At 39.7% G+C, this 24,726-nt stretch overlaps 1 protein-coding gene across 1 annotated transcript; it reads left to right on the forward strand.

The window, feature by feature from the left end:
- The first annotated feature begins 3,338 nt into the window (after positions 1-3,338).
- On the forward strand, positions 3,339-15,630 carry LOC105045932 (alanine--glyoxylate aminotransferase 2 homolog 3, mitochondrial). The gene is made up of 9 exons (XM_010924375.3): positions 3,339-3,711; positions 11,172-11,402; positions 11,489-11,659; positions 12,526-12,669; positions 12,910-13,089; positions 13,519-13,744; positions 14,693-14,806; positions 15,067-15,153; positions 15,256-15,630. Exons 1-9 carry the CDS (start codon positions 3,478-3,480, stop codon positions 15,297-15,299), a joined length of 1,431 nt encoding a protein of 476 aa, XP_010922677.1. The 5' UTR covers positions 3,339-3,477; the 3' UTR covers positions 15,300-15,630.
- Positions 15,631-24,726: the final 9,096 nt, after the last annotated feature.

Below are 24,726 nucleotides of genomic sequence, written 5' to 3' on the forward strand. Positions count from 1 at the left end.
GGACCTATAGAAAAGAGCCATTGTAATTAATGGGATTATGCACAGCTGGTGCACATGATATAATTTCTCCTAACATATATCTCATTCGAACTTGCCAAATAACACCTCACTGCCACGTCAGATACCTTAATGGCAACCAACACAAAATATCACAAAGGACACGTTAATATTCTTGTTAGCATTCTTTTGTTTGCATCCTAATAGAGTATTCAAATTTCATGGATCTGTAGGACTTCTGAATGGTGTCAAGGAAAAAACAAACTGCCAAGTGCTGAAAGAGAGGTGGGGCTAGATAAAACGTGTTAACGCCTTGGCTAAAACGTGGCCAAGCCCATAGTATTTTTGTGGCCGAGCATAAGCCAAGCGAGAAGGGCTGAGAGCAGCACTAAATCCACGGGCGATACCAAACGGATGGCCAAAATTTCTTTCACGTAATATGATACGTGGGCTGAGATGTCATGGTATCTTTCTTTTTATCATTGAAAAGTGAATAAACAATAAAGACAAAGGTCTGTGCTTGTGACATATTTCAGCCAATTAGTCTTCCTTTACCAATAAAAAAAAAAAAATGAGGAAAACGTGATTTACAAAACTGCAGTTCTCAAAGAAAGAAAGAAACATATCACAACCTATTAGGCACAGAAAAACTCACTATGTGGTGTCTTTCACACATAATTAGCAAGTGTCTTAATTAGGTATTGTTTAATTAAGTAACCATCACATGTATGATGGTGTAGGCTGTCAATAATTTATATTTATTTCGTAATGAAAGGGAGTCTTAAGGTTGTTTCTCATGGTTTTCTATCGAATTAAAAAGCTTGAGGAAATGAAAAGATGGAGTTGGTTTTATCGTTATGAAACTATGCGGGTTGCGTTCTTCTCGCTGGTGCCAGGACTTTTCATGCATCCTTCATTCCACTTACTGAATTCTGAGTTGTTTGAGAAGCGTTTGTTGCTGCAACTACATACATCCGCTTCCAGTTAATTTGGCTTGAAGGAGATTCAGCAACAGTGGTCCAATGGATAACATGCAAACGGAATAAACTTCCCTCTATATTTCAGCAAGCTTCCATCATCTGATAGCCGATATCACTCTGCTTACAGCTTTCTTGCAGGCTTTCTAATTTGTTTCTCATGTCAACCCGCAGATCTCCTGGCGGGAAGGCTTTTACCGGTGCCGACTTCCATAGGTATGCTGAGCTCCGAGGAAATATCCAGAACCTCATATTCGCTGATGGTGCTGGCGTTGGATTCTTCCGTTCCTAGTCCTCTGTTTTTTGTTTTGGTTTCCTTTAGTTGTTCGGCTATGTTGACCCCCGCTATAACAAACAAAAAATGAAAAAAAGGGGAAGAAGAAGAAGAAAACTTATGGAAATGAGGAGCAGTACTCTGTGGATTCTCTAAAAGCTAGACCGTACGGACTTTTAAAAAAAAGAAAAGAAAAGAAAACGGAGACTAATGGATTTGCGTCCACTAGTCACCAACTTTGTTCAGAACAAAATCAGGGTTTACAGAGTTTAACTAAAGAGATACAGAAAAAGGATATACAGCAACGGAAATGTACAATCACTCCCCTTGCATGAGACAAGACCTGCTTAGGGGTGGACCGAAGAGATATCCCATAAAGTCGGAACGACGTTGTCTTGAAATCAAAGCGCTCCCTCCGAGCATGGATGGGTTGGCTCACATAGAATGGCAACAAACAAGGGAAAAAAATGGCTAAGTATTCAATGGGAAACTTGTGAAATACACTAGATGATATATTTACCTAAATTATGAGTTCTACTACTGATCATATTACAGATTGCTTCTTAGTTTACTAGGCTAGACATGGCAATTGAGAATCGATGTGGCATTCAACAAGTTTTAGTGCTAGTCAGCCTTACTGCTCAGCCAATTAGCAAAATCCATATTCCATTAGTGAATTGAGTGGAGATTTGGTAGGTGATCTCTAGCTTTTCTGAAACAATTTTAAATCAAATTTTAAGCTTAAGTATTTTGAGTCAGGCTTGAAGCTAATTCGGCTTAGTTGGATTGCACCTTTTTGATCTATCTAACACCAAGGCCAATTGTATTCTATTGCTTATTATGTCCTTCGCTGGTTACAAAACAAATTCTAAGTTTTACCCTTTGTCCCCCCGTCTCTCTCCATATGCATTGGTGGACCACATGACACATAATCATAGGTCATCAACTCTGGACTTAGACGAGGAGATGCTGTTGGGAAAATCAATCACTCAATAAAATTATAATCTATGCGGTTTGTACTATGATCTTGTCTTTTTTTTTTGTTGGATGGGTTTTGTACTATAATCTTTGGTTTCCAGATTTTTGTACTACAACCTAGCTATCTTTGTCTCAAAAACTAAGCCATGAGCGTTCCGTCCACACGACGCATGTGCGGCTTAAAATAGATAGGTGCAATTTGCTGCCTCTTGCGTTAATCTAGGAAGAACTCTGAGCATAAATCCCAAAGAATAATGGGAAGTATGGCAACAAACAAAAGAGTATTCTTTAGAATTTTGTTTGGGTCTAAGACGTGTACGACTGGATCTCCTTGGACCCGTATGGCCTTGTCGTTCTAATATGATATCTATTTCCATTAACATTTCAATATTTTCCATCACAGGGTTCATCTTCCAGGACTAAGCCGATGTAAAATGGGATATATATTTATTTTATGTTATCCAGAGCTTCTCTAAAAAAAGCAATAAGTTAATTCGCTGGATTAAATCCTGATTAATTTCTCGATCCGCATGGTATCCAAATTGATTCCAGGTTTATGATTATTTAGCAAGATCTAGTTTTTTTCAAAATATTGGTTTCGTTGATCAAATTAAGTTTTTTTTTTTCAAAAAAAATTATCTAGGCCTATTTCAAATTTTTAAGATCCACACTTAGTTAGCTGGATGAGACGTGATTAAGTCTAATTTAAGACCCATGCTTAACCTACATTGTGTTCACCTTGAGTGTGGACTAAACCTAGATTTATCCAACCTAGTGCACCACTGTATCTGGTGATTAAGATTATGATGCAAGAGCGATCAAATCTGAATCAAGCAATCCAACCCAAGCTCAAAGATGCAAGAAAGGACATGAGCATGGTTGTAATAATAAAGAACGCAATTTTTGGAACGATTGGCAAAGGACTCTGCTACCCTGAAACTGCCACATTCATATCTAGGTGACATTTATCTAAAAAAAAAAAAACATCAATTGAATCCAAGGCCAATTTTGTCATTTCATATTGATATTTTATAAGGAAACTAATAAAGCCTCTGCATCCCTCCTCCTCTATTTATTCAATGCCCTCCTCCCACTCCCACTCCCCATGCGCATAGAGGGAGGGAGGGAGAGAGAGAGAGAGAGAGGGGATAAGGGAGAAGCGTCTGCTCTTCCAAAAATCTTGGAGGCTGTTTTCGGGAACGAATTATACCCCGATACCGGCACATATCGGGTGCTACATAGAAAAGGGCAATGGCGATGCAGAGGCTTTTCTTGAGACGGCTGTCGTCCGTGGCACGAAACAGGGGTTTGTCTCGACTGGCCGAGGCCGAGACACTCCCTCGCGAGGAGAATGCCGTCGTCCTTCCCAAAATTCCCCCCTTCGACTACTCCCCTCCGCCGTACACCGGCCCGCGGACGGCCGAGATCCTTCGGAAGCGGTCCGAGTTCCTCAGCCCCTCCTTGTTCTACTTCTACAAGAAACCCGTACGTCTTCTGTCTTCACCCAAAAAAAAAAGAGATTTTTTCGGTGAAATTATTATTTACTATAATTTGTCATGGATTTTATGAATTTAGTTTGACATGTTTGTTCGTTAGATCTGGTATTTCTCTGTTTAAAAAATGTTTTTTTTGTTTTTTTTGTGATTTTTTCCCCTTAATTTCTATAAATTATGTCGGTCGTTCGTACATGAACATGAGTTGTTGCTTTTCGAAATCATTCTTTGTTCTTTTCTTAGTAACTTTTTATGGGAAAGGGATCGGGATCGGGATCATCGAATCGTTCGATTCCGTTATGATGTTTCGCGGGGACTGCGTTAAGTAAACAGAGATCGCTTCCTCTGCAGTTGATCACGGCCATTCATTCTAACTGTACAAAAAAAGGGAAAAAAAGATGACGGTGGGGATTTGGTTATACGGTTGATATGTTTTTTGGACGGTTGACCTGCACTACAATTTTCGAAATAAAGATCTAAACAGTATACGGCTCGCGGTACCTACTGCAGTCCATAGTAGGAGATGGAGACTGTAATACCATTGTAGTTCAGCTTTTTTTAGTTCTTTGCGGTTTTTCTTTCTAAGTTCGAAATTGAAATGGCATGTTTTTGGGAAAATATCATGCTCATTTTGTTGATTTATTGCCTGATTTGATTTCTCGGTATATGTCATGCTGCTATGGTCTATATCTTCTATATTTGGAAGGATTTTTAGACACATGACAGCTGGCACAGGTTACACGCTGCTACCTAGGTAGCATGCTTTGACGATGCTACCCCATGCAAATACTTCCAGCTGGACAATGTTGCTTGGATGGTTGACACGTATCTATCAAAAAGACAAAAAAGTAAACCAACTAACAATTGTCAATTTACAATTTAGGGGCCTAAGAAAGCACTCCTAGATTGATAAGTTTCTTGGAATAAGTGCAGCAGGGATTGAAAGCCATATGGGAATTAAAAGTGGAACTTTGTAATTTTTGCAATTCTTGAAGAGTTTGTTTTGTTGAATTTCTGGGGAAATTAGATAGGGATAGTGGCTAGATATGCAAAGGCAATTGGCCCTGGCTATAAAAAATAAAACATGAACTTAAACCATCAAATCAGGCAATCAAATGCAATTATGCAGATCTTTATCAAGTATTTACTAGGAACTGCCAGGCACCATTGTAATTGAGATGAATGCTTGCTTGTATTGAGATGACAGGTAAAGCTATTTCACTGGGATGGGATTTTTGAGTGGTAAAGATAAGCCTTGCAATCATGGTGTATTAAGGAGTTATTTCTGCATGAGCACAAGGAACATTGTTTAGGTCTAGTTTGATTTAAAGGAGGTGTCTCATAATGGAAAAATTCAAGGGGAACCTGGTGAACAGGATTGCAGGGGAATGGAATTTAATCCTCATAATGTGAATCATAGTTCATCCAGGATGGTAAACACCCTTCTTGGACTTATGTTTGTTTTACTTGTTGTTACTATTCTGGGGATTCCACGAAAGGACTGGATGTGCAGTCCTGAGCTCAGTAAGGACTATTTCCCTTTGCTGGTGATCTATTTGACAGGGCATTGGCTGCAAGACTGGATTCTTCTGTCTGTCTCACACATAATTTTCAGTAGGCATTGGTTTAGTAGTCTTTTGTATAAATCATTTTAAAGTTTAAAACATTTAATGCAGTTGAAACCGATTTGGGTAATTGGTGCAGAATTCTTATTTCTGATTATTCCTGACCGCTGGAGCTCATTTTGGCTTTTCTCCATTATTTGGCCTTTGTTGGATGGATGCTTGCGAGAAAGGATGGACTTATTATCTAATATAATTATTTTGATTTCATGAAGTATATTTGTTTTGTAGATATATGAGGATTTATTTTTCTAATGAGTCATGATTGATTTTATGATACGAATCTCTTTGATTTATTTTCCTTTTAAGTCTTTTTCCTTAATTATTTTGCTTGGGCCTTAAGAAAAAGCTAGTTTAGGCCTCTTGATCAATTTTCTTATCTTCTTGATTCACTTCTTTATTTAGATTGCTTGTACTGTAAGAAAAAGGCTGTCATAGGCCTATAAATATGTAACCCCTGGGGTCTTTTTGAATCAATCAAGAATTATTCTCCTTCCACCTATCTTCTATTCTCTCCCTTCTCTGGAGGTTTGATCCTCTCGAAGTGATCAATGGAGGCCTCCGATCCCCTCGAAGTGATTGATATCTCTCTGATCCTTGGATACGATCTGGCTTCGTAGCATCATCCGAATCGGATTCGTACTATTTGGTATCAGAGCCAGGCTATCCTCTCGCCTCGTTGCCATCCCAAGTCATCCTCTGCACCTATCACCGTGACCAAGTGTATGCAAACAAGATCAAAGATCAAGCAGATGGACGAAGACTTCAAAAAATGCCACTGAGGTGCATCTGACCAAGCTTGATAGCCATTTTGGCCGGCTTGAAGGAGAGATGCGGGATATCAAAGATTTGATCTTCGGCCTCAGTGAGCAAATCAAATCTCGGACCACCATCGAAGAACAAAGGTCAACTCTAAGCTCTGATAAGAATCCTTTGCTTCCCACTCCCCCTCCACATTCATTTAATTCTCGAGATGAAGCCATAACAGTACAACCAAAGGTTATGCGGTTAGACTTCCCTTGCTTTGATGGTGAAGATCCAACGGGGTGGGTCTATCGAGCTGAACAGTTCTTCAGATTTAATCAAATTGAAGACTCCCAAAAGGTCCTTCTCGCTTCATACCATATGGAGAAAGAAGCCTTCCAATGGTTCCAATGGTATGAGATGAGCCAAGGGATGGAAAATTGGAGAAAATTTATGGAGGCCCTCTGTATCCATTTCGGGCCTTCCCTATATGAAGACTATATGGGGCAATTGATCAAACTGCGCCAAGGTCCCACACAGTCTGTCAAAGACTACACAAGCCACTTTGAGATGCTCGCTAATCGGATTAATGAGCTCCTCCAAGAGTTTTATATAAGTTGCTACATAAGCGGGTTGCGAGATGACATCCGACATGATGTATGGAATTTCAACCTAAAATCTTATCGGGTGCTATTGGCTTAGCCCATCTTCAGGAGAAAAAGTTGTTGGCACAACGTCGCTTGAAAAGATCCACACTAGTTTGAGTGGCAACTTCTACAACAACACCAACAATACCAACTTTTAAAAAATGAACCTTCAGGCCACCTATCAAGCGCTTGACTCCAGTCGAAGCTAAAGCAAGGAGGGAAAAAGGCCTATGCTATAATTGTGATGAAAAGTATAGCGCCGGTCATCGCTGCAAAATAAATCAGCCATTTTTAATTGAAGGCAAGTCAGATGAAGAAGAGGAGTTTTCTTCTAAAGAAAAAGAAGAAGCTCCAAAAATTTTTGGAGAGATATCATCGGAGATCTCGATGCATGCCATCTTTAGATCCCTCTCTCCCCAGACAATGCGGGTGAAAGGGATGATAAAGCGGCAGCCGGTGACCATCCTTATTGATTCTGGCAGCATTCACAATTTTATTGATCTAACACTTTCCAAGAAGATTTAATGCTGCATCAACAAGGAGAAACCCTTCGAAATAGTGGTGACTAATGGGGAGAAACTTGCAACAAGTGATGAATGCACTAATATACCGGTTTCTATCCAAAAATTTCAATTTCATTCTGATTTTTACGTACTTTCTCTTGGAGGATGTGAGGTAGTACTTGGGGCCTATTGGTTACGTACTCTCGAGCCTATTCTTTGGGATTTCTCAAATTTTTCTATGCAGTTCACATCACATGGGCAACAATATACTTTGAGAGGTTTTCGGATGCTGGCCTCACAAATTGTAAGTAGTCATTACCATTGAGAAGATCCTGTCTAAAATGGGATGTGCCATCTATATGACTCTCCACTCCTTGGAAGGAAGAGAAGTGGATGAAGAATTGTCAGGTGATCTGCAAACTCTGTTGAAGACCTTTAATGACTTATTGGCTACTTCTTCCTCACTTCCTCCTCAATCAGTGCATGATCATCGGATTCCACTCCTATTGGGCAGCACTCCAAATATTCGACCTTATCGCTACCCTTATTATCAAAAGGGAGCGGTAGAGCGGCAATTTCGAGAGATGTTGGTTAGTGAAATTATTCAGCCTAGTCAGAGTTCATACTCATCGCCAGTATTGATGGTGCGAAAATAGGATGGATCTTGGAGAATGTGCGTTGACTACAAAGCACTCAATAACATAACCATTAAGGACAAGTTTTCAATCCCAACCATAGATGAGTTACTGGACAAGTTACATGGAGCAGCATTCTTTTCAAAGCTTGACTTAAGGTTAGGCTACCATCAAGTTCAAGTGCATGAAGAAGACATTCACAAGACGGCCTTTAGGATTTATAAAGGTCACTTTGAAATTTTAGTTATGCCATTTGGACCGACTAACGCCCCCTCTACTTTTCAGAGTCTTATGAATGATGTCTTCAAGCCCTTCCTACGGCAGTTCATCTTAGTATTCTTCGACGACATTTTTATGTATAGCCGTACTTGGAAAGACCATCTCTCTCACTTGAAGGTAATCCTTCACACTCTTTGGCATAATAAATTATTCATCAAACAATCAAAGTGTTCTTTTGGCAAGAAACAAGTGGGGTACTTGGGGCATATCATCTCTCAGGATGGAGTAGCAATTGATCCTTAAAAGATCAATTGCATGTTGGAATGGCCGATCCCTAGAAATCTTAAAGGATTGCGAGGCTTTCTTGGTCTTACCGAGTACTATCGCAAATTCATCAAGAATTATGACAAAATTAGTGCCCCACTCACAGCTATCTTAAAAAGGGATTCTTTCCAATGGAGTGAGGGGGCAGTGTCGGCCTCCAATGATCTAAAGCAAGCTATGATCTCAGCTCTAGTCTTGGCCTTGCCAAATTTCTCAAAGGAGTTCATTATTGAGAGTAATGCCAAGGGCGTAGGTATCGAAGCTATCTTGATACAAGAAGGACGATCGTTAGCCTTCACCAGTAAAGCCCTCTCCGAAAAGCACTTGGGGCTACCAACTTACGAGAAAAAAATGATGGCCATACTACATGCTATCCAAAAATGATGATAATACTTGATGGAGAGACACTTCACCATTTACACTGACCATCACAGTCTTCGATTCTTGATGGACCAACGATTGTCTTCTGAGGTATAGCAAAAGTGGACAGCCAAGCTTTTGGGTCTTAGCTATGAAATCAAGTACAAAAATGAAGCTAAAAATTCAGCAGCTGATGCATTATCTTGGAAAATGGAGGCTCAACTACTTACCATCTCGCGACCACTTCCTAATTAGTTCCAACAAGTTTAAGAAGAAACCAAATATGATGAATCTCTACAAGATATCATCCAAAGGATTCAAAATGAACCAAAGAAGGTACCTAATTACACCTTCAATGGAGGGCTTCTTCGCTATAAATGAAGGGTGGTTTTAGGTCCTAACTCTGAATGAAAGAAAGAAGTGCTCAAATTACTCCATGATGCTCTTGAAGCAGATCATTCCGGTTTTTACAAGACATATAAGAGGGTTATCAAAACCTTTTATTGGAAGAGTATTAAGAAGGATGTCAAGAGGCACGTCGCTTTATGCGATGTTTGTCAATGGAATAAAAGTGAGACGACATCACCACTAGGACTTCTACAACCGTTACCTATTTCGTAGCGTATTTGGTCAGATATCTCTGTGGACTTCATTGATGGACTTCCAGTATCTCATGAAAAAATAACTATAATGGTTGTCATTAATCGACTCTCTAAATATACACATTTCATTCCAGTTGCCCATCTTTACAAGGCCCCTCAAATTGTACAACTATTTGTGGAGCATGTGTTCAAACTACATGGGATGCCAACTTCAATTGTTAGCGATCAAGATCCATTATTTACCAGTTCTTTTTGGAAGGAGCTATTCAAACTCCAAGGAACCAGACTAGCTATGAGCTCCTCATACCACCCTCAATCAGACGGCTAGACAGAAGTCATTAATCGTTGTTTGGAATCTTACCTTAGGTGTTTTGCAGGACAATAACCTAAGACATGGGTCAAGTGGCTTCCGTGGGCTGAGTGGTGGTATAATACAAGCCATCATTTTTCCACCAAAATATCTTCATATGAAGTAGTTTATGGGCATACACCACCCATGGTGCTCTCCTACATTCCGGGGACCACCAATGTAGATGCAGTAGAGCGAGAATTAAACGATCGAGATTGCATCCTACTCTTGCTTCGGGAGAATCTTAATGAAGCTCGAGCTCGAATGAAGCTATATGCTGACAAACATCGTTTAGAGAGAGAATTAAATATGGGAGATATGGTATATCTCTGATTACAACCCTATCGATAGACTACTATCACTGTTTGCAACAATCTGAAGTAATCTCCACGATTTTATGGTCCCTACAAGGTTCTAGAGAAGATTGGACGGGTTGCTTACAGGCTTGAGTTCCCTCTTGGATCAAAAATTGATCTTGTCTTTCATGTCTCATTTCTAAAGAAGAAGGTGGGCTTAAATGATGTAACAGTATCACAACTATCAGATCTGGAAGATGGCACACTAAAAATTCAACCCATTGCTATTTTGGACCGGCGCATGGAGAAGTACAAGCATCGAAATCATGCTATAACTAAGGTGCTAGTCCAATGGGCTCATTTGCCACCTGAGGATGCAACTTGGAAAAGCTGGCACAAATTGCAAGAGCACTTTCCAGATTTTCAATCTTGAGGACAAGGTCAAAATCGAGGAGGGTGGAATGATACGAATCTCTTTGATTCGTTTCCCTTTTAAGTCTTTTTCCTTAATTATTTTACTTGGGCCTTAAGAAAAAGCTAGTTTAGGCCTCTTGATTAATTTTTTTATCTTCTTGATCTACTTCTTTATTTAGTTTGCATGTACTGTAAGAAAAAGGCTGTCATAGGCCTATAAATATGTAACCCCGGGGGTCTTTTTGAATCAATCAAGAATTATTCTCCTTCTACCTATCTTCTATTCTCTCCCGTCTCTAGAGGTTTGATCCCCTCGAAGTGATCAACGGAGGCCTTTGATCCTCTCGAAGTGATTGACATCTCTTTGATCTTTGGATACGATCCGGGTTCGTAGCATCATCCGAATCGGGTTCGTACCATTTTAGTGGACGAAATTAATATTCCAGTGTAAGTTCATTTTATTTGTAATTAAACTGAATAAAATATGAATTAAGTAACATTAACTTGAAGTTCTGATCTGCCAATTTTTTGCAAGCTCATACACTTTTACTCATCACCATTAAAATCATTGGTCTTTTTTATGTGATGGTTAATCGGTTATGACATGAGTATAATCCAAACAATCATTGTTAGTGATGTTTGTTATCAAATGATGCTGAAATTTATTGTTTGTATGGTAGACCATATTTGTATCTGTAAGGTACACTAAAGAAAATGTTGGTTTTATATTTTCGCAGTTGAATATAGTTGATGGTAAGATGCAATATTTGTTTGATGAGGATGGGCATCGCTATCTTGATGCATTTGGTGGGATTGCTACTGTTTGTTGTGGCCACTGCCACCCTGAAGTTATTGAGGCCATAATTAATCAGACAAAACGGTTGCAACATTCTACTGTTGTATATCTAAACCATGCTATTGCAGATTTTGCTGAGGAATTAGCCTCAAAGTTTCCCGGTGATCTCAAGGTTTGGTTCTTTTCCCCCTTTATCTTTCATAGAAACATCTAGCTTCTTCCAATTTATTGAACTTTTATCTAATTCTTTCTTCACAGGTTGTTTTCTTTACAAATTCTGGCACGGAAGCAAATGAGCTGGCATTGATGATTGCCCGGCTTTATACCAGTTGTCATGATATTATATCACTCAGAAATGCATACCATGGGAATGCGGCTGGAACAATGGGTGCAACTGCTCAATGTAACTGGAAATTTAATGTTATTCAGGTACATAAATTACAAGAATGATATTTCTAATACATGTCGATGGTAATGTTAATGCTCACAACCAAGGTTTGTTGTTTTGTTATCGGGTCCCGTGCCAGTACCATTATATTACAGTGTCGGTATGTGGTTCGGTATAATACAAAATAGCATACTGAATATTGGTACTATATAAGACATCATACCGGTACGAGACCGATATGGTATGGTACACTCTACACCAGATGTTATGGGGTGGTGTGGCAGACTATGCTCACAACTAAGACTATTGCAGGTATTGATGTGCTTGGTAAGCGGCATAGGTGAAATACATTGCAATTGCTATTGTTTTTTTAATCAAAGTTTCTTGCGAGCCTGACTTGGGGATTCTCATTGTAGAATATATAAAACAATCATTTTGATTAAATCTTAATCACACAGGCAATGATTATGTCTTTTCTGGTCAGTAATTAAGTTTATATAATACTGACACATGTTTCAAAGTGATTAGGCCTGCCTAATCTTCCCTAATAATACTGATAATACTGAATATGAAATAATGGGGTAAAGCTCATGGATCTTGAACGTGTTGGAGGTTGGATTTTTCTCTTCTCATGGGAGACTGGCCTCCCTTTTCTTTGTATTAATGCTCAATTTCTGGTAATACAATGTACTTCTTTCTAAAAAGTTTCTTTGCTATTCAAGTTTATTCACTGCTCATTTTTGGTCAGCTTCCAATTTGGGTGATGCAACTAAGTAAACACTGATTAATTAATAAACAACCATGCTTATGATCAGAAAAAATGTTTAGCATTAGTTGTAAAATACTGATATCTATCACTTGATTGAACCTAGCTTTCTATGTTTTGATCCTTTTCTGCTGTTACCAGAGTGGAGTGCACCATGCTCTGAATCCAGATCAATACAGAGGTGTTTTTGGTTCGGATGGAGAAAAATATGCAAAAGATGTTCAAGAAATCATCGAATATGGGACTTCTGGGCAAGTTGCTGGTTTCATTTCAGAAGCCATACAAGTATGCTATGATCAATAGTTCTCATATGCTTTTTTTTTTTAATATCACTACTTGCTAAACTTTTTTTTTTTTGAAAAAAAACAATGTTTATTAATTTGTGCGGCCTACCATGTTGATTTCATATATGAAATTAAAAAATGCTGCATTTATTGTATAGAGTTTTCTATCTGGTATTTTTCCAAAAGTTGTTTGTTATGGGATTGCCAATTGTGAAATAAAAAGCTCCTTTCTGTATGACAGGGAGTCGGTGGAATACTGGAATTAGCACCAGGTTACCTGCCCGCTGTGTATAAGATTATAAAAAAGGCTGGGGGCCTCTGTATAGCAGATGAGGTCCAGTCAGGATTTGCACGAACAGGAAGCCATTTCTGGGGATTTGAGGCTCATGGTGTTGTGCCTGATATAGTAACAATGGCAAAGGTTAACTTCTATGTCCCTTTCTTTTGTAAAGCTTTGGTGTTTTGGAAGTCACTGAAACTTGCTTCATCTTTCTAACGAGTTTGCCAGATTTTTTGGATCTAGAACCCTTTCTTTGAAAATAGAATCATTGAACTGCCTAATGGGAAATGTTTATCTCTAATTGTGTCGGTCAGAAAATGTAGCATCTTTTGTGGAGGTGGATGTAGTAGTAAATGCAAAATGTAATAGTACTTGAAACTCATCTTTTTTGCACTGGCCAGATTCCATCCAGAATGGGTGCTGAAACCCTCATACATAATCTAACTGGATAGTATTCCTGATAATCCTGTTAACTCAAAATAGTTACTAAATTTTATAGTCAAGTCTTTCAACTTTGCTCTGTTCTTGGTTTTAATCTAACCTTGACTGATTCTTGTGCATTGTCATCAGGGTATTGGAAACGGGATACCTATTGGAGCAGTTGTTACTACTCCAGAAATTGCTCAGGTCTTGACCCGCAGAAGCTATTTCAATACCTTTGGCGGTAATCCTGTCTGCACTGCTGGAGGTCATGCTGTTCTTAAGGTGCTTGAGAAAGAAAAGCTCCAAGAAAATGCACATGTTGTGGGATCTTACTTGAAAGATCGACTCAAGGCCGTCCAGGAAAAGCATGAAAGTAAGCTTATGTCTTATAGAGATTGCCTGCCATAGTTATGTCTTTAAATTGCAGGCTTTGCTTCAAAGCTTCATTATTATTTGCTGATAAAAGAACTTTTATATAGTCTGCTATGGGAAGCATGCCATATCAACATACATTTTTGTGTAGTTTTGGAGAATTTGTTTCTAAAAAAAAACTGATTTTATTATGTCTAGTAACAATCAGACTATGCTTTTATACTTACATGTATCAAAGAATATTTGTAGGAAATGTTTTAATATTTGGGTGGCTATTTGTCACCTCAGGCCTGTGCCAACTTTGGCAGGAGGCGGTAAATCAGTAGAACCCCAAAAGAAAAAGGCATGAACACAAACTCTAATACCCCCTTAATGAATTTACTATTCATCTGATTCAGGGAACAGGGATTTTTATAGCAAACTCAATTTGATTGTGGTTAATCTAGCCTCAGAAGTCTGTGATTACTGTAATGGGCTAGACAGGGATAATCTGTCTAGAGAAGCTTGCAGTGCGTCTGCTTTGGCAAGGTCCCTTCTCATCCTCATGTAATTGTAATGCAGGCTTGTCCTACATGTGCCAAGGATGAGCTTTGTTTCCATCATAACAACATACACCTTCAAACATGGAAAATCTTATCCCCTTTCTACGCCATCAATTATTCTGATCATCTATAGCATGTTAAGCTGTTTCTTCTATATTTTATGAATATGAGGTCTAACATGGTACTAACTAGATATTTTATAGATCTGACGTGTATCCTTGTATTCCATATGAAAGTCATTCTTACAAAAAATTGGCAAGACAACTACTGAACTACCTGTTTTCCTTTTTATTTTCCTTTAGTTTCTCTTAATTATGTTAGGACTTGCTATTGGTTTTCCATTTTGCTATTTATTTCTGGAAATATCTTCTGATCGTTTGGTGTTTGACTTGTTCTGTATGCTCCAGTTATTGGTGATGTGAGGGGCAGAGGCTTGATGCTTGGAGTTGAGCTAGTTACTGACCGTCAACAGAAAACTCCAGCCAAAGCTGAAATTTTGCATGTCATGAACTTGATGAAAGGTGAGTCATTTTTATCCATGCAATGCTGGAAGGTCATTTTGTTAAGCAAAAAGGCCATGAATCTGTTTATTTTGTTGGTAGTATTTTATTGAAGCCACTGCATCCTGATGGCATTGGCTTTTAGGATAGCTATAGCATTCAATGAAGCCAATGAGGTGTGAAAGTGATTTGAATACTATACATATCTATCGTCTTACATATGGTTTTTCTCCCTCCATTTTATAAGTCTGATTCCTGATAAACCTGATTTCTTGGTGCAGATATGGGTGTATTGGTGGGGAAAGGTGGCTTTTATGGGAATGTATTCAGAATAACGCCTCCTCTCTGCTTTACCAAGGAAGATTCTGGTGTGCTTTCACTCGAGCTTTGCTGCAGTATGATTGATATCTGTAGTAGCTGAAGTTATAAATCGCTTTTCTAACTCCATATCATCGTCTTCTTTTCTGCAGATTTCTTCGTTGACGTAATGGACACTGCATTGTCAAAGCTGTGAAGCCTGATCTGATGCTCTTGAAACTGAATGGAGTTGTAGTTATCTATCCATCTAGCTTTGTATATCCCTCCTGGGGGGGGATCCTTTTTCTTGTGAACAGTAAGAGCTGTTTTCTCGTAAGGAGCTGATGATGGGGCACCACCGCTGTGGGGGTTTCCTGCTAGTAATAAATAAGAGCTTGGAGCTGATGGTGAGACACCACCTCGTTGTCTCTCGCTCTCTTTAGCTATCTTCCCCGTAAGAATGAATGGTTTGCTATTGAAATATTTGCTTTTGTATGGTACATCGTTTAATGGTAATAATAAATAAAATGGCTCGTATTACCTATCAATGTCCTTCACCTACTATCATTCATGGTAATAATAACAAAATGGAGAACCTGTGCGAATGTAGTTGTGGACGATGACCATCTGTCTCAGTTTATAATGCAAAGATTATGCATTTGGTCAGATTGGGTTCAGATTGTATTGTACGTATGAAAGGAATTCACTATTGGATCATGCGATAAGCATTTTGAGATATATATCAGTGGATCAATGAAGGGGTTTGGAGAGCTTAAGATCTGCATGAGGTGCCATTTAATGGTTGACATCATGAAAGAAGTTTAATCACTCTTTCGGATGAAAGATGCAACCCGAACCTCGGTTAGGTCATGGTTAATTGGTGAAGTCTTGGCCGGTTGGTGCCACCTTGGAGAATGAAGTGATGCTGAGATAATAGTGTGTGATTACTTTGAATTCATGTAGGAAGAAAATTGTAGATCGGGAATTTAGAATTTTAGGTTGACAATTTCGTGACTTTCTCAATCCAAGATCTTAACCTTAGCAACGGCTATGATGAAAAACAAACACTTTTGCCGTCATAGTGTCCTTGTAAGATTGGTGAGAGCAAGAATATAAGGTTCTCTCTCTTTCTCTCTCTGTGTGTGTCTCTCTTTGGGGTAAAATATGAGGTTCGTTTAAGAACTGAAATTTTGCCGCCAAAAGAAAGTGCTGAACCAAATTCTATATGCCACTGATTCATCCGACACCCAATAATCGCCCCATTTTTTATGTGGCATTTGCTAAGAAGAGCACCCTCAATCTATTATACGATATGTCAAAATCTAATCGCCTAGAAAGGGATTGAGCAAACGAAGTTTTCTAGAACAACGACTATTTCTTAATATAATTGAGCAACAAGTTTATTTCCTCGTATTAACAACACTAATTCTACCATTTTACTTCAATAGATTAAATGATAACCATTAATATGGTGATGTAAAAATGAATGAGGGCAGTATGCTGGTGGCTTATTTATGGAGATGGACGGATTTAAGGACCGATATACTATTTAACTAAAAATTAATAATCATTAGAATTCAACACCTCATTAGTGATAAGCAAGGACAATCACCTTTAAAAGAATGACCCCACAACATTTCCTCTTTCTGGAAGATGATCTTAGAAGGTCAAAGACAAACCTATCAAATAGCCAAGAGCCTTTAAGATGATCCATATAACTTTATAGAACGTTAGAGATTTCCTTCATATATTTATTTCATAATAACAAAACCATGCAAGAAACCTATTAACATAAGTAGAGTGATCAAGCCACCACTTAAACGCTACCTTGTGCAACTAAAAGAAGAAACTATAGTCCTTCTCTCATCAGAGCCAACACTACCGCAGCCCTTCAGTTGCTCACCTCTAGTAGGTGGCCACCATGGATGACAAGTGAGCATATCTGGCTGAGACCGGGATCGGTCTGTGGTAGACCAGCCCCGAGAACCGGACTGCCGATGCGAAGAGAGACACAAAGTCCATGGCTATCTGCCCAACCTCCTGAAACCTGTATAAGCTCTTCCTCATGATGACACCAAGAACTATGGAGAACGCAGCTTCCCAGTTCATTTTGCCTTGCTAAATTCTTCATGGACTGAGCAACTGGTGAGTTGGCTTATAAATAACTGAGGATGGAACCTGTTCTTCTATCTAGAGAAGGTAGCACCTAAAATGTGTGGCGTAAGAGGCACATGCATTGCCTTAGTTGAATGGACCAAAACACCCTTGGGCTGGATACCATAGAGTAGACCAGTTTTCTCTTTGCCTGAGGTTGAACCCTTTGCAGGGGTTTGGGTCTAATTTGATAGAGAGGATTTTAGACATGTTTTGATGATTGTAGTCTCCAAGATACACTTTTTGATTCACATAAAACGCTTGTAGAGTAAGTTTATCATCGGGGACTACCATAATCCTAAATCCAGGAACAGCAATGAAGTCTTTTTTTTTTAGGCCTATCATGATACGAATTAAAGTCTAGTTACTATGTTTCATTTAAAATAAAATATAAAAATATTCTGATTTGAATGAAATCTGAAGTTGCATCGTATAAGTAAATATTAGTTTCCTTATCATTCAACGAGCCTCTTATGTTCTATAAAAATTTGAGGTAAACAGTCCTTACGTAAAGGCCAGTCTATCCAACTTTTAGGCATTAAGATGCATTTAAGACGTAGGTGATTATCCACTTGATTCATTGGTCCAAAGCACAAGAGTATGTGAGTAACTGAGTGAGTTCATATGCAGTTTGGCCATTATGTAAGTGCCATGTTAGCACTCCATCAAATAAAACAATGAATGAAGCAACAAATTAGCATTCTTTCACAAGCTGTGAACTCGTTCTTTTGACAAGCCGAGTTAACCTGGTTATGTTTGGCTCTGCAACATCTAGATAAAAGCTAAAGTTTAAGTTGAGGTTCATGCATAAATCTGGAGCCAGTCTCATCTTTCCATTTCTCCTGATTTCTTGCACCTTCTAGGTTAAGAATCAAGCCAAGCTTGAACTAGTGGGCGATCCAAATTAGAACCGGTCCAACTTCTTGGTCTGGTTTGCTGCACCGATTTCATGGGAAACCACTTCTAACTTGGAGGGTATTTTCGGAATTAGGTGTGGTGGAGGGGTATTACGGTAAAAGACGGTGGATGCTATGATAGAGAACATGTGAGAAAAATGGAAGGCGTACGTGGAGAGCAGCAGTACCGTCCTATCCTGTTTCAGGCCCTTGGATAAGTATCCAATGGTGAGTGAAATGGCATCGGGGTTTGGATGATTCCTTCAATGATTGGTGTTTATTTTGTACGTGAGTACGCCCTCCTATACGCCTTCCCTTCCAATATGTTCCTAGGATCCGACGTGAATGACCCAGGGATCAGTTCTTCCGTGGCCACCTCCAGCTTTGCTGAGAGTAGAGGCCAGAGATGAACGGACTGGCGTAGGGGGTGCCAACTTCCAGTTCTAGGCCCAGGCAAACTTAAAATGAAGGCTTCTCACCAAGGCCAGCTTTAAGCGGACAAGGATTCACTGGAAGAAGCTTTGCTAATTGAACATAAAGTCTTGCAATGGGAGAAATTGGTAATAGCAGCAGCCTTTTTTCTTGATAGACGAAGCAGCTTTCACTTCCAAGTGAAAAGGAGAGTCACCTTGATTCAATTGGGAAATCCAAAGGAAGAGAACTCCATCTTTGGCATCTATAAATGTGGAAAAAAGAGTCAAACCATGACAGATTGTGACTAGCATATAAGATTGTTTCAAGATTGAATATTTATTTAGTTTTTGATTCCATTAATGTTAAATTCAGATTCGAACCAAGCATGAATCAGTCTCGAGTACAAGCGTAAGCTTAGCTTGGTTCCAACGTGACATGATTTAGAATTTTCAAGCTCATCAGTACTCAGAATCATCTTCGACTCTCGGACTCGATGTGAAATTAAGCTCGAGTCGAACTTAAAACAATGACAAATTAATCCAATTTGATCTAAACATTCGAGTTTGAAATTAATTTCAAAACTTCATCCTCACTCTCTACCCTCGCTGTAAATCGACTTTAGCGCCGGAAGGCGCCACGGTTTTACGGGACCATAACATCATATGGGATCCTTTGGCCACACTTTTCTTTTGACAAAAGCCTTCTTAGGAATCATGACTTGGGAGGTGGCCATGCACTAAAATCTAGAGACATTCAGGAACAAAATCTCCAACTGGCTCTGCTGCCACTCCGAAGTCACTTGCCAAGTAGATGACAGCTGGGGTGAGACCACTTGCTTTAGGCTTCCACATTTGTCCATTCCTAGATCTCCTTCACCGACTGTCTGCGTGTGTGGTGGGGTTGTCATCCCTTTGTGCCTTTGTTTCAACTTTCACCCCGTGTGAACCATAAAACAAATCGATTGCTTCTCCCACGTCTTGTTCTTCGCCTGCCAATATGACAGCAAGAAACAATTTGAGAGGGGAGAAAAGTTAGGGTTTCTGTCCTCCTCTTTTTGTCCTCTTGGATTCTGTACATATGTGTGTAGATACATACAGACACATATATATTTGAGACTGATCAGTCCTGGACTTTCTTTACATATATAGCTTACTCATGTTGACATAAAAGTTGTGGGCTTTGGTTTTGGGAGCCACCATCATGTTGGGTCTTATTTGTAGCAAGATGAAAGAACTATAAACAAGACTAGACCAATTAAAGTGAAAGCTTGGGACAGCCTCAAGCAAAGTCCAAAGTTTTTTTTTTTTTTTTTAAGGCGGGGGGGCACTCTCTTCACAAACTCAGATGAGTGTATGCTAACAAGTTAGACTTGGGCCAGGGACAAAATGCACCCAGTTGAGATAGGCAGCTCTGGCTTTGCCCAGCAAACTTGGCGTCCACCCCATGTCAATAAAGTTGTGAGAATTGCTCAGGATGTTATGAAAATGCATGATAAGGTACCAAGACAAAATATGAGCACACTGGCTCAGCTGTCTCCACTCAGGTTGGGAACAAGTCTCGTGGTTGACGTGGCGGGACTGCGACGTAGATGGTGGGATCCACATGCTACATGCATTTTTAAGAACTGAAGCAAATATATTGAACGTACTACTTTTCTATTCTTCTTGTGAATAAGATTAGTTTAAATTCACTGTTGAGGATGGTAATCCAACAGTAAGTATGAAGCCTAATATATCATACTTTGAACTATAGTTATGCTCTAGTGTGCAATTGAATTTGACCCATGCAGCATTAACTGCTGATATTTGGCTTGTTCCAGCTAACATTTTATCTATTATATCACTTGCTTGAAGCCATCACTTGCTACTCGGTCGCAAGAATATTGCACCATGTTTTTTTCTGATCGATAGTTTATAATGCACTAAAGCAAATTCCATGAAAACAACAACCTGCTTTAACTTGTTAAAAATGATCCAACTGAGCTTTGGAGATCCCCTGAGAATCACCTCTCCAGCCACCGTTCTCTTTCAACCACAAGCCAGCAATAATGTCCAAGTTTTTTTTAGGGAAAAGTTCCTTTCTAGTTTCTACTTTGGTTGCTTTATATCGACAATTTCCTCTTTAACTAAAGGCAGATAGCCAAAGGAGATCCACTCACTGTATACACCGCAAACATGCTTTCAAGGCATACAGTGCACGGCCTCTTTTCTTGCTTTCCAATTTGCTGCAAGGGAATACTAAACACACCCACACACACAGAGAACACTAAAAAGGGAAAATGACTAGCTAAAGGAGAACATAAAAACTTGGTGATCACAATGGCTTCAAGCGATTGGTGTCCAAGAGGATGCGGTGCTCTGTGAGCTCCCCAAAGTAATGGAGGTCAGCAGTCATTAAAGATGGCAGATAGACCATCCCCAGACGAGGCCTCCAAAAAGGTCAAGGCTAGTCAAAAGCTTTCACCTAGCCCGCCTCGCGCCACCTTTGTCACTCTGGCCTTGATTCAACGCTACTCATGATTCTGGATTTCTTACCTTTATGCATAACCATCAATTTATTTTTTCTTGCGCATTGTACTGAAATAACAATAAAAAGTATAGAGAGTTAGCACATCCCAGTCACATCAACTAACCATCAATTAGTTAAAGATATAATTAATCAAGGATCGATAAGCATACCTCATCGACTATTGTAGTCGACAATATAATTCTGATAATGGTAAGATAACATACGTAATGAACCAGGCGGTGTCACCCTCATGGATTTCTTATGGTGTATGTCTGAAGATATGGACAACATGCAATTAACTTCATACTTGAAACTAAAACTGTATGAAAAAAAGCAGGAAAGTTTCATTAAGCAACTTGTCAATTGGTTTATATTAGGTTAACACCTGTTGGACGCTGACAACCGTGTAGCTTGGTTGCAACGCTGGATAGGTGGTACAAGCAGCTTTACCACTAAGCCTAATCTAGTCCAAATCCTGCAGATGATTTCAGTAATGACATAATAGCCAACTCATTCGTATTTTGTTAGAGCTTGTACCCTAGTTAAGGAGTAGGGAGATATTTATCATACACTTAAATTTATCAAAGTAAGAGGGGATCTCTTTAAATTTTAGAAAAAATTATATGGACACCCCCTCAAGTTTACCTCAATTTCACTTACACCCTCTCAAGTTTAAAACGTCTCAATTAGACTCTTCAAATTATCGAACTGTATCAATGTGCCCCTTCCATCCATCTCTGTTAATGGAATGCCGTCACATGACCCTCACATGATGCATTATTTTTTTGAAATCGCAAAATTACCCATGATTTTAATTGGAGAAAATTATATGGACATCTCCTTAAGTTTACCTTAATTTCACTTACACCCCCTCCGGTACCCTTTTCCGCAAAATCCAACCGACGGTGGCTAGAAATCAGCCAATCGACGGGCCGCCGTCATCTTCTTGACGCCAGTCGAGGGCGATGGGGGGCAGCTATCACAGCCGGGGGGCCAGAAGGGTGGGGCTATCACAGGAGGGGGTTCTGTGGTGTCGATGGCAGTGTGGCAGTGAGGAGAAGAAGAGAAGAGAAGGGGAGAAGGGGGGATGCTATCGTGGGGCGAGGAGGGGCTGTCGCAGGCCTGAGGGCGGGGGGCCGGGGTGGAGTGGGGAGCAGTTCACGTCGGGGCCAGAGAAGGGCGGAGGGGGGTTGGGGGTTTCGCAAGGGCCAAGGGAGGGCAGAGGGGGTAGGGGGCGGTTCACACTGAGGCCAGAGGAGAGTGGAGGGGGGGTGAGGGTTTCGCGAGGGCCGAGAGAGGGCGGAGGGGTGGTGGGTGGTTCACGCTGGAGCCAGAGAAGGGAGGGGTGGTGGGCGGTTCACGCTGGAGTCAGAGAAGGGCGGAGGGGTGGTGGGTGGTTCACGCCGGAGCTAGGAGGGGGAGTGTCATGTCGGAGCCGGATGAGGGGCGAAGGGGGGTCGTACCGGGGCCAGAGGAGGGGGTGGGGGGCGGTTCATGTCGGGGCCAGAGGAGGACGAAGTGGGAGAGGTGGGGGTTTCATGAGGGTCGGAGGAGGGCGGAGGTAGGGGGTTCACGTGGGGTCGGGGGAGGGCGGAGTGGGGGGTGGAGTTTTGTGAGGGTCGAGGGAGGGGCTGCGCTAAAGAGGGGCGACAGGGGGGTGGAGATGGGCGATGGCGCGGTCGCGGGAGGGAAGGAGGGGTCGTGAGGGAGAGAGAGGAGAAAAAATGGGCGACACGAGCCTCTGCTGCTCTGCCCTTCGTCCACGCCATCGGATTTTTTTAAAAAAATAATTTAATTATAAAATAATTATAGTTTTAAGTCAAATTTAATTATAATATATCCATAGTAAAAAGACTGAAATATCTTTTGGAGCACCTGAAGAAAAAGATGGGTATTTCTGACTTTTCGAAGGGCAATATAATGACGTTATCATTTAAATGGACGGAAGAGCACATTGATATACTTAGATAATTTAAAAGATCAAATTGAAATATTTTAAACTTAAGAGGGTGTAAATGAAATTGAGGTAAACTCGAGGAGATATTCGTATAATTTTTTTTAAATTTTATCATTTGGTAATGTGTAGTGGTAATATTCCATCCTTTCTCAATGAGTGAAAAAGGCAATCTTTTTTTTTTTTTTCAAAACAAAACATGTTTGTGCAAATTGTGTATTGTTTGCAGTAGTGTTGATGTGGTGTTTAAGAGTGAGGCGTTACGCAGCCATAACACTCTATTAGAACATCCGTGGATACTTTGTGCAATCAATACATGAACATTACTTAAGGAATGTGCTAAATAATAAACCTTCTGAAAGCCCTCAAAGGTTGGGTTAATCCATCATTAGATGTTTGACTACTGATGGTCTTTCTAAGTAATAATGTCACTGTCTTTTGTCAACGTGTTACGCCTAGCTTTGCTGTGTGGCAAATCAGAAAAACCAAACATGCTGCCATGTTTCCACTCAAAGTGAGGTCAGTGTTGGGAGCATCATGTCAAGCAGAAAGTCTCCTTAGAGCTTCCCTCGTCTCCATGAGAAATGTCAGTTTGAATGCTCTTTTAAGAAATTGTAATATATCAAATCGAATCAAGCATAAAAGGATTACTCCAAACTCTTTGCCAAGTGAACCAACAAGATTATCATTTAATAATGCAAATTGGCTTTGCATCGAAATACTTTAGACTATCTTTGCTTTGTCTTTAGGCTTTATTTAAATATTCATAGTTCATGTCAATCAAGATAATGATCAGCACTCTCTCTCAATAAAAAAATTCTCATCATTATCATGTGTATGAGTGTGTGTGCGTGTATGTATGTTAGCGGCAAGCAGATAGTGGAATATTGCAGATCCACATGTTATTGCATCAATCGTTGGAATTTGTCCCATTATTCTATCTTTAAGCTATAAAAAAGTTATAGGTTCTTCCTTTTTGTTAATTATAATCTTTAGTAGACTCGTCATAGAGATTTCAAGGAAACATCAAGTTGACAGTGCGTTACCGAGTACAATTACCTATAATAACTGATTTGTCCGTATGATCATAGTAATATTGGTAACTAAAGATATAGGAATAAGGTTAAATTTGCATAGTGCATGCGTGCTGTTTATGCTTGCATACATATTTACTATAGAGTTCTGTTCAAGCACTTCATCAATTTCTCCTAATAATGTCCAAAGAGTGGAATAACTATTTGTTGCAATGGTGGTACCATGTCAAACTTGTAACAAGTCAATGAGAACGCTTATATTTCATTAATTACCATGTATTTCATCGATTTTCATGATGATACCTCACACTGTTCCTATCGATTTCCGACTTTTGATTGGTTTGTTATAAATTTGATATAGTATCACCGTTGCAACGAATATTTACTTCAAAAAGTGGGGGAACAAGTTATGAGAGAGTTAGCATGGCTCATGGAGGGGCCTTGAATCATGACATGCCATGCTATATCACATTTATATTAGTTTGTAGAATGTGAACTTTATATTGGCATATAGAGCCAAGGGTGTGTTTTGGCAGTACATTTAAGGTGAGAAAATCAACAAACTAATATAGTGCTTTCCAATTATATTGTGAATTAAAAAATATTATAAGAGTATTTAGCTGCCAACTGGTTTTAAATCTTAGGCATACCGTTGACATAAATATATCATTAGAACCATACAAA

The sequence above is a fragment of the Elaeis guineensis genome, chromosome 5, assembly GCF_000442705.2.
Source record: "Elaeis guineensis isolate ETL-2024a chromosome 5, EG11, whole genome shotgun sequence".
NCBI lineage: Eukaryota > Viridiplantae > Streptophyta > Magnoliopsida > Arecales > Arecaceae > Elaeis > Elaeis guineensis.